General features: G+C 38.1%; 1 protein-coding gene across 6 annotated transcripts in view; it reads right to left on the bottom strand.

Moving 5' to 3' along the window:
- The window catches only part of LOC149797265 (excitatory amino acid transporter-like), an 81,667-nt gene that overhangs the window by 55,488 nt on the left and 13,055 nt on the right, over window positions 1-13,124 (bottom strand). For 5 of the 6 annotated variants that reach the window (XM_089961972.1, XM_089961970.1, XM_089961969.1 and 2 more), the window contains exon 2: window positions 110-230. In XM_089961972.1, coding sequence (XP_089818098.1) covers window positions 110-196 — 87 coding nt within the window. In that variant the 5' untranslated portion in view covers window positions 197-230. Of the gene's footprint in view, window positions 1-109; window positions 231-6,440; window positions 6,581-13,124 lie in introns of those variants that run through there. The other variant, XM_089961971.1, reaches the window with a different exon arrangement.

Below are 13,124 nucleotides of genomic sequence, written 5' to 3'. Positions count from 1 at the left end.
TTTCTTTATGTGGACAAAGAAAGCAAAACTTACAATAACCACATAATCTGTACTCTTAAAACATACAATCTACTGGATAAAAATTCTGGTACTTTCTTTTTACACTGACCTTTCTTACAAAGGATATTGGTACAGTCTTTTCTTCCATCTGATGATTATTTTCCATCATGGGGGAACAAACTTCTCCATCAATCATCTTGAAATGATGTTTATCCTGTGGTTAATTCAACCTGGAAAAAAATAATATTACAAAAAGGGCTATATTAACATTCCACCTAAGAATGGACTTCAGCTGTAAATTAGAGCTAGTAGCCAATAGTGCATACAATATGCTTGGCAGGGATTTAAACACAAGAACTTCTCTTGGGGTAACCGAGGTTGGGAGATGAACATTCAAGGACCATAACTCTTCCAAATGATGACTTGGAATAGTGAGAAATTCAGCTGTTCAAGGTATCATCAATATAAAGATGCATGCTAACTTTAACTGAAATATGATATTCTTCAGAAAATGTATGATGTGGAAAGCAAATTTAGGAGGATAGGGATTCAGAGGCCATCACCCTCAGAAATCATATTGTGGAATACTTAAAATTAAACTTATTAATGGTCTCATCAATATGAATATGTAAACAAAATTTGTTTTGAAATCCAGCAAAGATTGGTAGAATAACCAAAGTCAGGAGGATAGGCAATCAAAGGGCATAATTCATGTAAATGATACTGTAGAATGCAGACTTTTAAAATTCAAAGTCTGACAAAACAGCATGACAATTTTGGTTTAAATACAAAAAAGCCTAGTAAGGTTATCCTGTTGAAAGAAAGTAAAGATGATGAGCAATTAGGGGCCATAACTCCTGTAAATAAGGTAATGGAAAGTAGAAACTCAAACTTACTCGATATTTAATCAATCTGAAGTCACAAACCAAATTTGAATTAAATCAAACAAATTTTGATTGTCACATTGCAAAGAAGAAGGATGAGCAATCAGAGGGCCATAACTCTTCTAAATGAAATAAAAGAGCCACCTAGGAATGGTTTTATCATTATAAAAGTTATAGGCAACAGACCATGTGAAAGATATGAAGTTAACTGTCAAGGTGCATAACTCTTTTGAAAAGGCAGATATGAAACAAAACACACAAAAGGCAATTCTATGACAATAAAACTATATATACACAAAATTTAATCAGAATATGTTGCATGGTTTGTGAGCTCTTCTGGTTACAAATATATGCTGTAACAGAGATTTAATACTGATGAAAAAAAAGAAGTTGTTGATGATCTGACAGATTTCATGGACAGGAAAGGCAAGTATTACTAATACAACAGACTTCTTGCATCTCATTGCAGAAACCTCAAATAAAATTTTATTCCCTAAAATAGGTCCATAGAAAAGATTTCCCACCAATAAGGCACAACCTTCATACAATATGAAAGGAAATGTTCTAGGTCAAACAATGGCCTAAACTCTAAAATTATGACAGAGAAAATGGGAAAGCTTGACCTAGATTTTCCTGATACAAAGCCGCATACTAAATATGGTTTCAGTCCACAAAGACCTTTAAATGTTATTCAGGTGAAACAAAATGTTTGATGCACATGTAGAAGTGAATTGTATGGACACAAAGACAGATATGGGTAACACAATATCTCTTCCACAGAATATACCTGGGGCACAAACTAAATCATGTTTATAAAATAGACACATTATTTTTGCAGCATATAAATATGCAGTGAAATCTACCTCATATGACTCTTCCACATAAAGAACATCTGTCCATAAAGGACATTTTCAGGAATCGCCAATGAGAATCCCTATATTACTAGTTTGTATTTATTCTTAATTTAATTAATATAAATGATACCTATTCATGTACATTTATTTGTGCAATCACTAAATATAAAGGATATTGTGCCATGCAACACAAAACTGATTAAATATTACCACTATCAATATTCTGGCAAACAAACGTGATGTTTTAAATTTTAGTTATATCATTCTAAATATCAGAATACAAATCTATGTCCACCGATTAAAATGGTGCTGTTGACAAAAGTCATTTAAAATAAATGCATTACAATTCATACAAAACATAAAATGCACAAAAAACTCAGTTTACAAATAAATTGTGATTTATTTTTCAAAATGGTACTGAAAGGAAATAAAAAGTGTGTGTATATTTTTTTCTTTTTTGAATACTTTTGACAAACAAATCCAGTGAAATTTTGTCCCCTCCCTCCTGTGATGGGATACATAAAATGTAAACAATCATCAAATCTGGTTGTGAACCTTATCACAGAACTGGAGTTACAAAGCAGACATGAAAGGAAAAGAATGTTTCATGACTCTATCTCAAAGAGTATTAGAATAAAAGGGCAGAAAGTGAAATAAAATGTATAATGACCTTGACCTTGAACACAAAACCTTGTGATACAAGAAATAGAAGACTTACACAGTTCATCCTTGAACCTCAAACAAGTTTAAAGATATTGAACAGATGCAAAAGCAGCCAAGAAATATATGCCTATGATCTTGGCCTTGAAGACAGTACCCCAAATGTTGAATGCAATACATCTTTGAGAGATAATAAACTATTATTCATTTATCTTAAACAGCTTGTATGTTAAAGAACAAAACAAGAATAGTACTGAAATGTGCAATATTGACCTGTGACCTTCACCTTGAAGATAGGACCTTACAATGTGGGACATGACAAAAAGAGAAAGTTCATGCATTCATGTTTAAACAGCTCTGAAGCTATAAAGTGGAATGGAAAGTGAGGAAAAGTTAAAATGCTGACCCATGACCTTTACTTTGAAGATACATGTAAGACCTCAAATTTGGTTTGTGACACACCCACTAATGATCATGTATATACCAACTTTCACTTCCTAATCTAAAAGGTCTTCAAAACTATAATGTATCAAGGAGAAAAAACTAAAAATACTGAACTGTGACCTTGAACTTGAATATGGGATTCCCAATGTAGTATGCTATACAAAATTGTATTACTTTACCTCCAGTGGCCTGGAAACAGAAAGGAAACTGTCATGGAAACAGAAAGGAAACTGTCATGGGAACAGAAAGGAAACTGTCATGGAAACAGAAAGGAAACTGTCATGGGAAACTTAAGAGTGAGCTTTAAGATAGAAACCAGAATGAGATTTGTGGATGCATGAATATTCCAAGTCTCAGCTGGGGACAAAAAAAATGTCAGAAATGTAGGTTTAGACAGCAGTTGATGAACAAACAGTTTAATGAAACTAAATATATAGATCTACTCTATCAACTTTCTTTTCCAAGACTAGCAGAGATAACACTGGTGTAACTGGATGTAAAAAAAAACAAGCATAAAATATAAAGATTCTTACTGAATAATACTTCATAAGAAATGTAATTCGTTGACACATGCTTAGAGTAAATAATGAGGTAGCATTTTTGCAAAATGAACATGGTCTCCCACTTACTCCATTTAAAATTTTGAACAGAGTTTTCAATTACAATGATATTACAACCCACTATGAAAATTAGCAATCTAGAATAAATGGTTTGTGCAAAAGATATTTTTTTCATGACAAATATAATTTAATGCTTGTTACCCAGGATGAAAGAGACCAAGAAATGTCAGGAAAATAGTTCTGTTGACTGTCATAGACAAACATACATATCCAAGAAATGTCAGGAAAATAGTTCTGTTGACTGTCATTGACAAATATACATATCCAAGAAATGTCAGGAAAATAGTTCTGTTGACTGTCATAGACAAATCTACATATTCAAGTAGGAAATCATTAACATGTATGAACAAAGTTTGTGATTTTTGGAGTTTAACACCATTTTTAGCACATTATAGGACATACATGGTGGCCAGTATATTTGATGGATGAAGAGCATGAACCCATGTTGACAGAGGTGAGATATGAGTGATCATTGATAGTGAGTGAATCATACCAAAAAAGCTTGTATAAATATAAAGCTATATGCATATAATGTTTACAAAGTACACTTGGTACAAATCATACAAGAGTTACAAAAACTAAAGAAAGCAGACAAATCTGCTCAACAAATTAAAGAACATGTCTCCATATTAGAATCTAGCGTCTTTTTTTACTAATGAATGTTCTGGTGGTCAAGAAAATGTCACTCTTGTAGAAGATACAAAAATGCAAACAATCCAAGGGGAAAATGTGAAATGTTCAATAACTTTATTTAAATTTGGCATTAGCTATCAAGTAGGATGCTTAGCTCATCAAAGAATTAATGCAATTAAAGACAGTTGTAATATAGATGCAGTATTTTAATTTAATTATGTTAACAGTGACAAAGTATATAAAATGACAAATCTGAATTAGAAAAAAGATACTAGGGTTAAAATTCTTGTTAAACTCATAAAGGTAGGGCACCAATCCTTGTTGGTATGCCTTAGATCTACCGGTAATTAACGAGAAACTAACCTAATATTTTTTCTGATCATATGAAGGAAGGACAGGTAGTTCCAATCATTAAAATGAACAATCCTGTTGATAAAAGTAATTACAGACAAGTTAGCATTTTACCCATCAAGAAATTAATTGTGGCACAGTTGTCAACGTTTTTAGAAGAATTTTTAACAAATATATGGGACATGTTTGAAAAGGTTATAAACACCAGACCACTCTTCTACATTTACTAGAAGACTGGAAAAAGTCACTGGACAAATAGTCTGATGGATTTATCCAAGATTTTTGCCTGTCTTCCTCAAGATATTCTCATCTGCAAGTCTCGCTTGCAATGTGTCAGATGGCTCAGAAAGTTTCTCACTGAGCTATCTATTTAATTGTAACAGGCAAATTAAGATGCAGGGTGTTTTGAGCAAAAATGGTTTCACAGGAGTCAATCCTTGTACCTTGACTTTTCAATTATCAGAAAAAAAATTACTGTATTAAATATGGTTTTATAGCAATCTGTACTAATGGCAACACACTGTGCATTTCCTAACCAGAATTTGTCACTTACTGACATACTTTAACAATGGTTCAACATTCCTACTGAGTGGTTCACTCTAAACTGAATGCAAACCAACCTAGAAAAGTTTCAAGCACTGGCTGTGGGTTAAACAACAATTGGTATGAGACTTGTACTCATCATGAAACTTGTATTCATCATGAAACTTGTATTCAACATGAAACTTGTACTCATCATGAAACTTGTACTCATCATGAAATTTGTACTCAACATGAAACTTGTGCTCATCATGAAACTTGTACTCAACATGAAACTTGTACTCATCATGAAACTTGTACTCAACATAAGCAAAATACCACAATAAACTGAATTTTTTATATCAAAATGCAAGGAGCTGATATTGTCTACCAAGTGCAATTTGATATGCATGCAAAAATCTTTGTAAAATAACTTCAAGACCTTTGTCTTAAAACAAAATGGTCAAAAAAGATAATCAAACTTGCCATTTTACATACCTTTATCCTTTCCAGATTCATGCTTCTGTCATTTTTTGTGTGTCTTATCAAATATCCTACTTTTACCTCCCTTCTTTTTACTTTTTTTCCAAGTAAGACTTAGTTTGCATCTTTGCATGTTTTCAATCCTGAGCGGGTACATCCTTTTAATTTAAGATACTTAGACATTTAATTTAATGTATGGCTCTTGATTTTTAGTCCTTGACCAACAGCTCAGAATCATTCAGATCCAAACCTTTGCTTTGCTTTAATTACTACACAATAAATTCATACTTAAATAATACCTTGTTTAAACTTCACTGCTTGCTTATATTTTAAGGTATGTGATTTTTTTCCATTGCATTTATGTATTATCCCATATCTGTACATCTTGTAAATCATATTCATTTAAAGTCTTTGTTGTTTTGATGCAATGTGGGTAGAAAGCTTATTATAGCTTAAGTTTAATTGTTGTAATAGTCATACTGACTTTAAATGGGTCTTCTCTTTTCCAGTTCAAATAATACTTAAAAAATCTGACCATCTGTAACCTGAAGTTTGTTGTTTTGATACAATGTGGGTAGAAAGCTTATTATAACTTAAGTTAAATTGTTGTAATAATCATGCTCACTTTAAATAGATCTTCCTTTTCCAGTTCAAATAATACTTAAAGAATCTGACCATCTTTAACCTGAAGTTTCTGTAAAATCTGATCAATAACTAAGGTCCTTACACTATGAAAATCAGTGATTCCATGTTATTTAGTAGGTGCATATAGCAGGGACTAATTCCTGTCCAAGATAACATGTAATGACAGTCAATAATACTCATTCACTAGTTTTAGAATGGCAGGTCTCCCATGCACTCATATAATAAGTAAGAATGCATGTATAAGAGCAAGAATAGCTAAAACAAGGCCTATTTGAAAAGAAAGAAAGAAAGAAACAAACAAACAAAGAAAGAAAGAAACAATGAAAGAAATAAAGATTGATACAGACCTCAATTGCTGTTATAATACTATAACACCTAGCAGACAGCTAGCTAACTTTTGTTTTCCTGGCTCAGTTTGAATGTTAGTCAAATTTACATCTATGTTACTCAATGTTCTATTTTGGGCATGATCTATGCATGGTTATATGATAAGGGGGAGAAAGGGGGGGGTGAAGGCTTAGTGAGAATGGTACATGTTTTAACAATTTTTTGGTCCCTTCTTTCTGCTTTGTTGGAAAATGGTTATCAGTCCATCTGATGTCAATGCCCTAGACCATGGGGGTGCTAAAGTAAACAGGCTGAGTAAATGGGTAAACTTGTCACCTACAGTATGTGGGCATAAGTAAGTTCCCCTTTCTAAAATGGATGCCTGAACGTAACTGACATTTTCTGATAAAGATGAAAGGAACTTAAAGAGATGTTAGATTTTACTGATTTGTGTTAATAAAATTTTCTATACATTTTTACTCTTGATAAAACTTTAAAACTGGATTGCCAACAAGTGATTTATTTATGGGTATTTTGTAAAATTAATGGTAAATGGTAATTTAATTTTTTAATAATCCCACAAACAAGCAGATATCTACCTTTCATATTTCTACATTGCTTTAAATTCTCCTTTTCATAAATAATGTTGCATTATTCACCAGAATAAATGCAAATTTAATAATTTCAAAATTTAGCATGTACAACAAAAGTCTCTGGTATTTGGGGATTGTACATGAGTGCTCATTTTAAATGAAACTATTGAGGGGTACAAGGTCTGAAACTGATGTCCCACTTGCCAAAGGAGAGTGAAGCATCTCTCACAGCCTCTCCTTTCCAGGTGTAGTGATAGCTGTGGGACCACTGGTTACTTGCATATGTCCTCTCCTACACTATTGTGTCCACAGCAACACTTTCATGTGGGGCCCCCTGTTTTCACAGAGCCTGCTGTGTGGCACGGCCAAGTGTCCAGTGGTTTAACTGGGTGGGAGGACTGGGCTCATTAACCATGGCAGGCATCCAGTCTTAGAGAAGGAATACTCTGGCTCCAAGCTCGGGCAGATGGAGCTCATTAACCTTGTCAGGCAGTTCTTCTAGGAGGAGGAAGCTCTGTGGATATCTTCAGGAGAAGGAAAGGCTACAGGAGACAGAAAATCTAGAGTTGAGCCCCTACGGTGGCTAGGTGTCAACTACGACTTCCTTCCAGCAGCTTCTGCATCCAAACTGGTGCCAAATGTCATGCTCAGCATTCCTTTTGACCCCACCAGCAAGGAAGAGAGGGGGATCCTGATGTATGGGCAGCCCAGGATCTCCATACTCCATGCCCAGGCTTGTGTCCTGGAGAGGCCACTCCAGCCTCACTCCTGAGTGAGGAAGCAACATGGAAGCTGGTAGTCTATGGGTTATAAGTCCCACTCGATTGGCATATGGAAGGGACACCATGGGTCAGCTTTGATGGTGGGAGGGATCATCATGTCCCACTGGCCAACTACCACCTGCCTCATGCAAGCAGGCCCCAGTCAGTAAGGTGAAGATCTGCCAATGTCTGCCTGCTCCAGTGGGTGTCAGTATGTTGCTTAGCATGACAAGCAGATGGAAATTCCACACCAGACAAAAGAAACAAGAAACCAAGAAAGAAGACTCCAGCTCTTCAATTTGCAAGCTGGAACATGCACACCATGTGCACAGGCATCTCTGATGACCTCAGGAAGGTGGATGAAACCAGGAAGATGGCCATCATCAACAAAGAGCTCACCAACTAAATGTCAGCATAGCTGCCCTCCAGGAAAACAGGCTTGCCTCCAGTGGCTCCCTCAGAAAGGAAAACTACACCTTCTTCTGGAAGGGTCAACAACCTGAGGAGCCCTGCCCACATGGAGTGGGCTTCTCCATCAAAAACACCCTCCTGGCCTCAGTTGAGCCTCTCTCAGGGGGCACTGAGCATATCTCATCCATCTGCCTTGCCACTGCTGCAAGGTCCTGTCAACATCCTCAGTGTCTATGCCCCCCACCCTCACATCTTCAGAAGATGCAAAGAATCAGTTCCATGGGCAGCAGGATGAACAGATCAAAGACTTCCCCAGAGACAAGCCACTATTCCTCCTTGGTGACTTTAATGCCAGAGTAGGTGCAGACCAAGAGTCATGTCGTAGCTGCCTTGGACATCATGGCACTGGAAAGACCAACAAAAATGGTCAGAGACTGCTGGAGCTGTGCACCAACCATGACCTGTGCATTACAAACACTTTCTTCAAGTGTAAGCCATAACACAAAGTGTTGTGGAAATATCCCAGGTCTCGTCTCTGGCACAAGCTTGACTTGGTCATTACCAGGCACTCTGCCCTGAACAGTGTCCTCTCCACCAGAAGCTACCACAGTGCAGTCTGCAACTCCAACCATGCCCTCGTGAGCAGCAGGGTGCGCCTTCAGCTACACACACTACACCACTCAAAACCAAAAGGTTGCCCTCGCATCAACACTGTACAGATGTCAATCCCCTCCAAGGTAGAGGAGTATGCGTCCGGCCTGGACCAGGCTCTCCAGGACCTGCCAGAGCACAGTGCCACAACCAAGTGGAATGCCATGAAGGATGCCATGTACAGCACAGCCATGTCCACATTTGGCAAGAAGGAGCGGCCCAGTCAGGACTGGTTCAATGCAACCTTTCAATGATGGAACCAATAATCAAAGACAAATGAAAAGCCTTCATAGCTTACAAAAAATGCCCTAATGAACAGAAGCTTGTTGCCCTCAGAAGTGCCCGAAGCATCACCCAATGCATCGCTAGTCAGTGTGTGAATGATACTGACAGCAACTGTGTGAAGGAATCCAGCACAGTGTCAAGTCTGGAAACATCCAAGGTATGTACAGTGGCATTAAGAAGACTCTAGACCCTTCAGTGAAAGGGGTCACACCCCTGAAATCTCGGATGGGAGAGAAGATCACAGACCATGAGAAACAGATGGCCAGATGGGTGGAGCAATACTCATAGCTATACTCCTGAGAAACACCAGTCACTGATGTGGCCCTTAGCAGCATACATAAACTGTCCACCATGGAGTAACTTGACAAAGTCCCAACCTTAGAGGAGCTCAGCAAAGCAATTGACTCCCTTGACTCCCTCCCAAACAACAAAGCACCAGGTAGCAACAGCATCCCGCCTGAAGTTATCAAATGCCAAAAACCAGTGGTGCTACAGCTGCTGTATCATCTACTCTGCCTCTGCTGGGAGGAATGAGCAATCCCCCAAGACATGCACAATACCACCATTGTGACCCTTTACAAAAACAAGGGTGACTGCAATGACTGTAACAATTACAGAAGGATCTCACTCCTGAGCATCGCTGGCAAAGTGTACTCCTGCATCATCCTCAACATGCTGCAGCTGCTGGCAGACCATGTGTACCTAAAGTCCCAGTGCAGCTTCAGAGCAGGCAGATTGACAACAGACATGATCTTCTTCCTCCGACAACTCCAAGAGAAGAGCAGAGCAGAGAGCAAGGTCAGCCACTCTACATGATGTTCATTGACCTCACCAAGGCCTTCGACCTGGTCAGCAGGAAGGGCCTTTATGAACTTCTCAGTAAGATCGGTTGCCCCTAAAACTCTGCAGCATGATAATCTCTTTCCATGCTGATATGAAGGGAACAGTCCTATATGATGGATCGTCCTCAGACTCCTTCCCCATCAACAGTGGCATGAAGCAGGGCTGCATGTTGGGGACAGACCTTTTCAGGATCTTTTCTCTCTGCTCCTGTCCTACACCTTTGACTCATCCATTGGTGGTGTATATCTGAACGCCAAGATCCAAGTCTACCAAGCCTGTGTTCTCAGCACCCTCCTATATGGAAGTGAGACCTGGAGCACCTACATGAGGGAAGAGAGACAGCTCAACTCCTTCCACATACAGTGCCTAAAACACATACTGAAAATCAGCTGGCAAGATCGCGTCCCACACAGTGAGATCCTAAAGTGTGCAAGTATCCCCAGCAAGTACTCCCTGCTGAGCAAATGCCCCCTTTGATGGCTGGGACACATCTGATGCATTGAGGATGGGAGGCTGCCAAAGGACATCCTATATGGACAGCTGGCCACTGGCACTAGAAGAGTCGGCCACCCCTCACTCCATTTCAAGGATGTGTGCAAGAGGGACATGAAGGCATGCGACATTTCACCCGATGGCCGGGAAGTGCAGGCCAAGGACTGAGGCACCTGGAGATTGATGGTCTGCAAGGGCATAGCACTTGCTGATGTGAGGGGAGGCCAGCTGGTGGCAGAGAAACGTGGGATAAAGAGGTGTACGGAAGCAACCACAGCAATTCAGACTTCCCAGTACATCTGTACCAACTGCAATAGGGACTGTCACTTGTGCATAGGCCTGCACAGACACAGCAGATGATGCCAAAACCCCTAAGACAGATGACTCCCCAAGGGCACTATTTGCATGATCTCTTGAGACTGAGCTGCCAATGATGATGATGATTTAATTCAGAAATGAGTTTAATAATTTTTATCTTTTGAAAAGACTTGGTGAGTAAAAGATTAAAAATATTCAACAAGTTTCATTTGAAATGAGGACAAATGTAAGATTTTATATACTGTATGATGAAAAATAATTATTTTATTCGACCAAACCTGCAAAACAGTGTACTGAAATGAATCTGATAAACATTCAGTTGCCTAAGTTATTATGCCTTTCCTTTGCATGATGTTGTGACATCATTCAATAAGTTGTTGTTGTTGTAGGGTTTAACACCATTTTTCAGCACAAGATAGGCAATACATGGCAGCCAATATAAATGGTGGAGGAAGAACCTGAGAAGACCCCAGAAAGAACCACCGATCCATGAGAAGCTATTGGCAAACTTTCTCACGTACCCACATTGGCTGAATCCGAGACTAGGACCCATGCAGACAGAGGTGAGATGGCAATGATCCGTAATGGTGAGTGCTTTGTACCACTCTGCCACTCAGGGCCCCTCATTCAATATGTCATAAGGTGTTATTATATGTGTTACAAATATAAAAATTATGTTATGGGTATATTAACATAAATAACACAGCAGTCATAAAATAAAGTGGGGATTTATTTATGACTAAGTATTGCTCAAGGTATTCAAAACTGAGATCATATTATTAAGTTCACTGACCATCTTGAAAATAATCTGCTCTCTCGTCAACATAAATATTCCTTTGAAGAAAAAAGAAGAAAAAATTCCAGGAGAAGCACATTTATATAGTTCTCTATGTACACTAGTTTTCTTCTTTCAGTAAGTGACCTTGACCACTGGATCCCAAACACAAAGGACTTCTTCCTTACTGAAAGTGTAAACCATCCACAAAGTTTAGTCAAAGACTGTGATGTAGAATTAATGTCAATTAGTGGGAACCAGTATTCTTCTTTCAGTCACAATGAATGTAGCTTTTGACCTTTTGACCCTAAACTTGACAGCCTTCTTCCTTACACCAAGTGCAAGTCATCCACAAATTTTGGCCCTAGTTTGAAATGTAGCACTAATGTTAATGTGCCAAACAAACTGTATTCTTTCAGTCACAGTGACCTTGATTCCTAACCTTTTGCTGACCCTGAAATGGACAAGTGCAAGTATCCAAAAAGTTTGGGTAACCACAGATGGTGGAGAAATTAAGCAATTATGTGGAAACTATTTTTCCTTTTTCAGTCACAATGACCTTTGACCTTCTGACACCCAAATTGATAAGGTTCTTACATGCCACAAGTGCAATTCATCTATAAAATTTGGTCCAGGTATATGATGGTGAACCAATGGTATTGTGTGGATAACTTTTTTATGCTTTCAATCACAGAAACTTTGACATTTTCTATTTTGACCCCCAAACTGATAGGATTCTTTCTGCCCCCAAATGCAGCCATCTGAAAAAGTTTGGTAACCCTAGATGATGGAGAACTCAAACTATTGTTTCATATTTTAGTCACAGTGACCTTGACCTCTGAGATTTTGCCCCTGGAAATGATAGGGTTCTTCCTTACCCTGAGTGCATGCCATCCATAAAGTTTGTTTACTGTAGATGGTGAACAACTCATGTTATTCTATCACCAAACCACTACTGAGTCTAAATGCAATTACTCAGTGATTCACAGCTTGCTGACAATCGAATTGGTCAGCAGTTCTTAGGTATTTCTGTCAAGTAAAAGTTGATGGATGCAAATGACAACCTGTCAAGCAGAATTTCATCCAAAGAAACACCAGTCAGCCGCAAATGTGTAAATTAATCATGGTTATTGCACAAACAACAAGATGTACATGTAATACCACTTGCAAGAACCCCAACTGAACTGCTGTTTAAACACAAGATCCAACTCCAAACTGCACCAAGATCTGCCATCACATAATGCACCAGCAGATCAAGGTCTATGCAGTTAGTTAGGAATAATCAGTACAACAGACAACATAGACCCTGATCTGCTGGTGCTTTATGTGATGGAAAATCAGGATCTATGTTGTTTGCAGTTGGACTTGACTTGTATGTGAGTATATACAGTACTTCGTAAACTCAAGGTGAGGGACTCCACATGCAGCTTAATATTCACTGGGTTTTAAATTTCAAATTTTCTAAACAAAATGCCCACCTATTTTTTAGAGCTGCGGTCAATGTCTACATCTGTTATATTCATGTCAACTCATTCATATGCAAAACCTCACTTACTGACCACTCCAGTGGCCTAA

Source organism: Sinohyriopsis cumingii, chromosome 6 (assembly GCF_028554795.1).
Source record: "Sinohyriopsis cumingii isolate HCF-2022 chromosome 6, ASM2855479v2, whole genome shotgun sequence".
NCBI classification, from domain to species: Eukaryota; Metazoa; Mollusca; class Bivalvia; order Unionida; family Unionidae; genus Sinohyriopsis; species Sinohyriopsis cumingii.
Note: the sequence above shows the minus strand (reverse complement) of the source record. Positions and strands in the feature narration are given on the sequence as shown.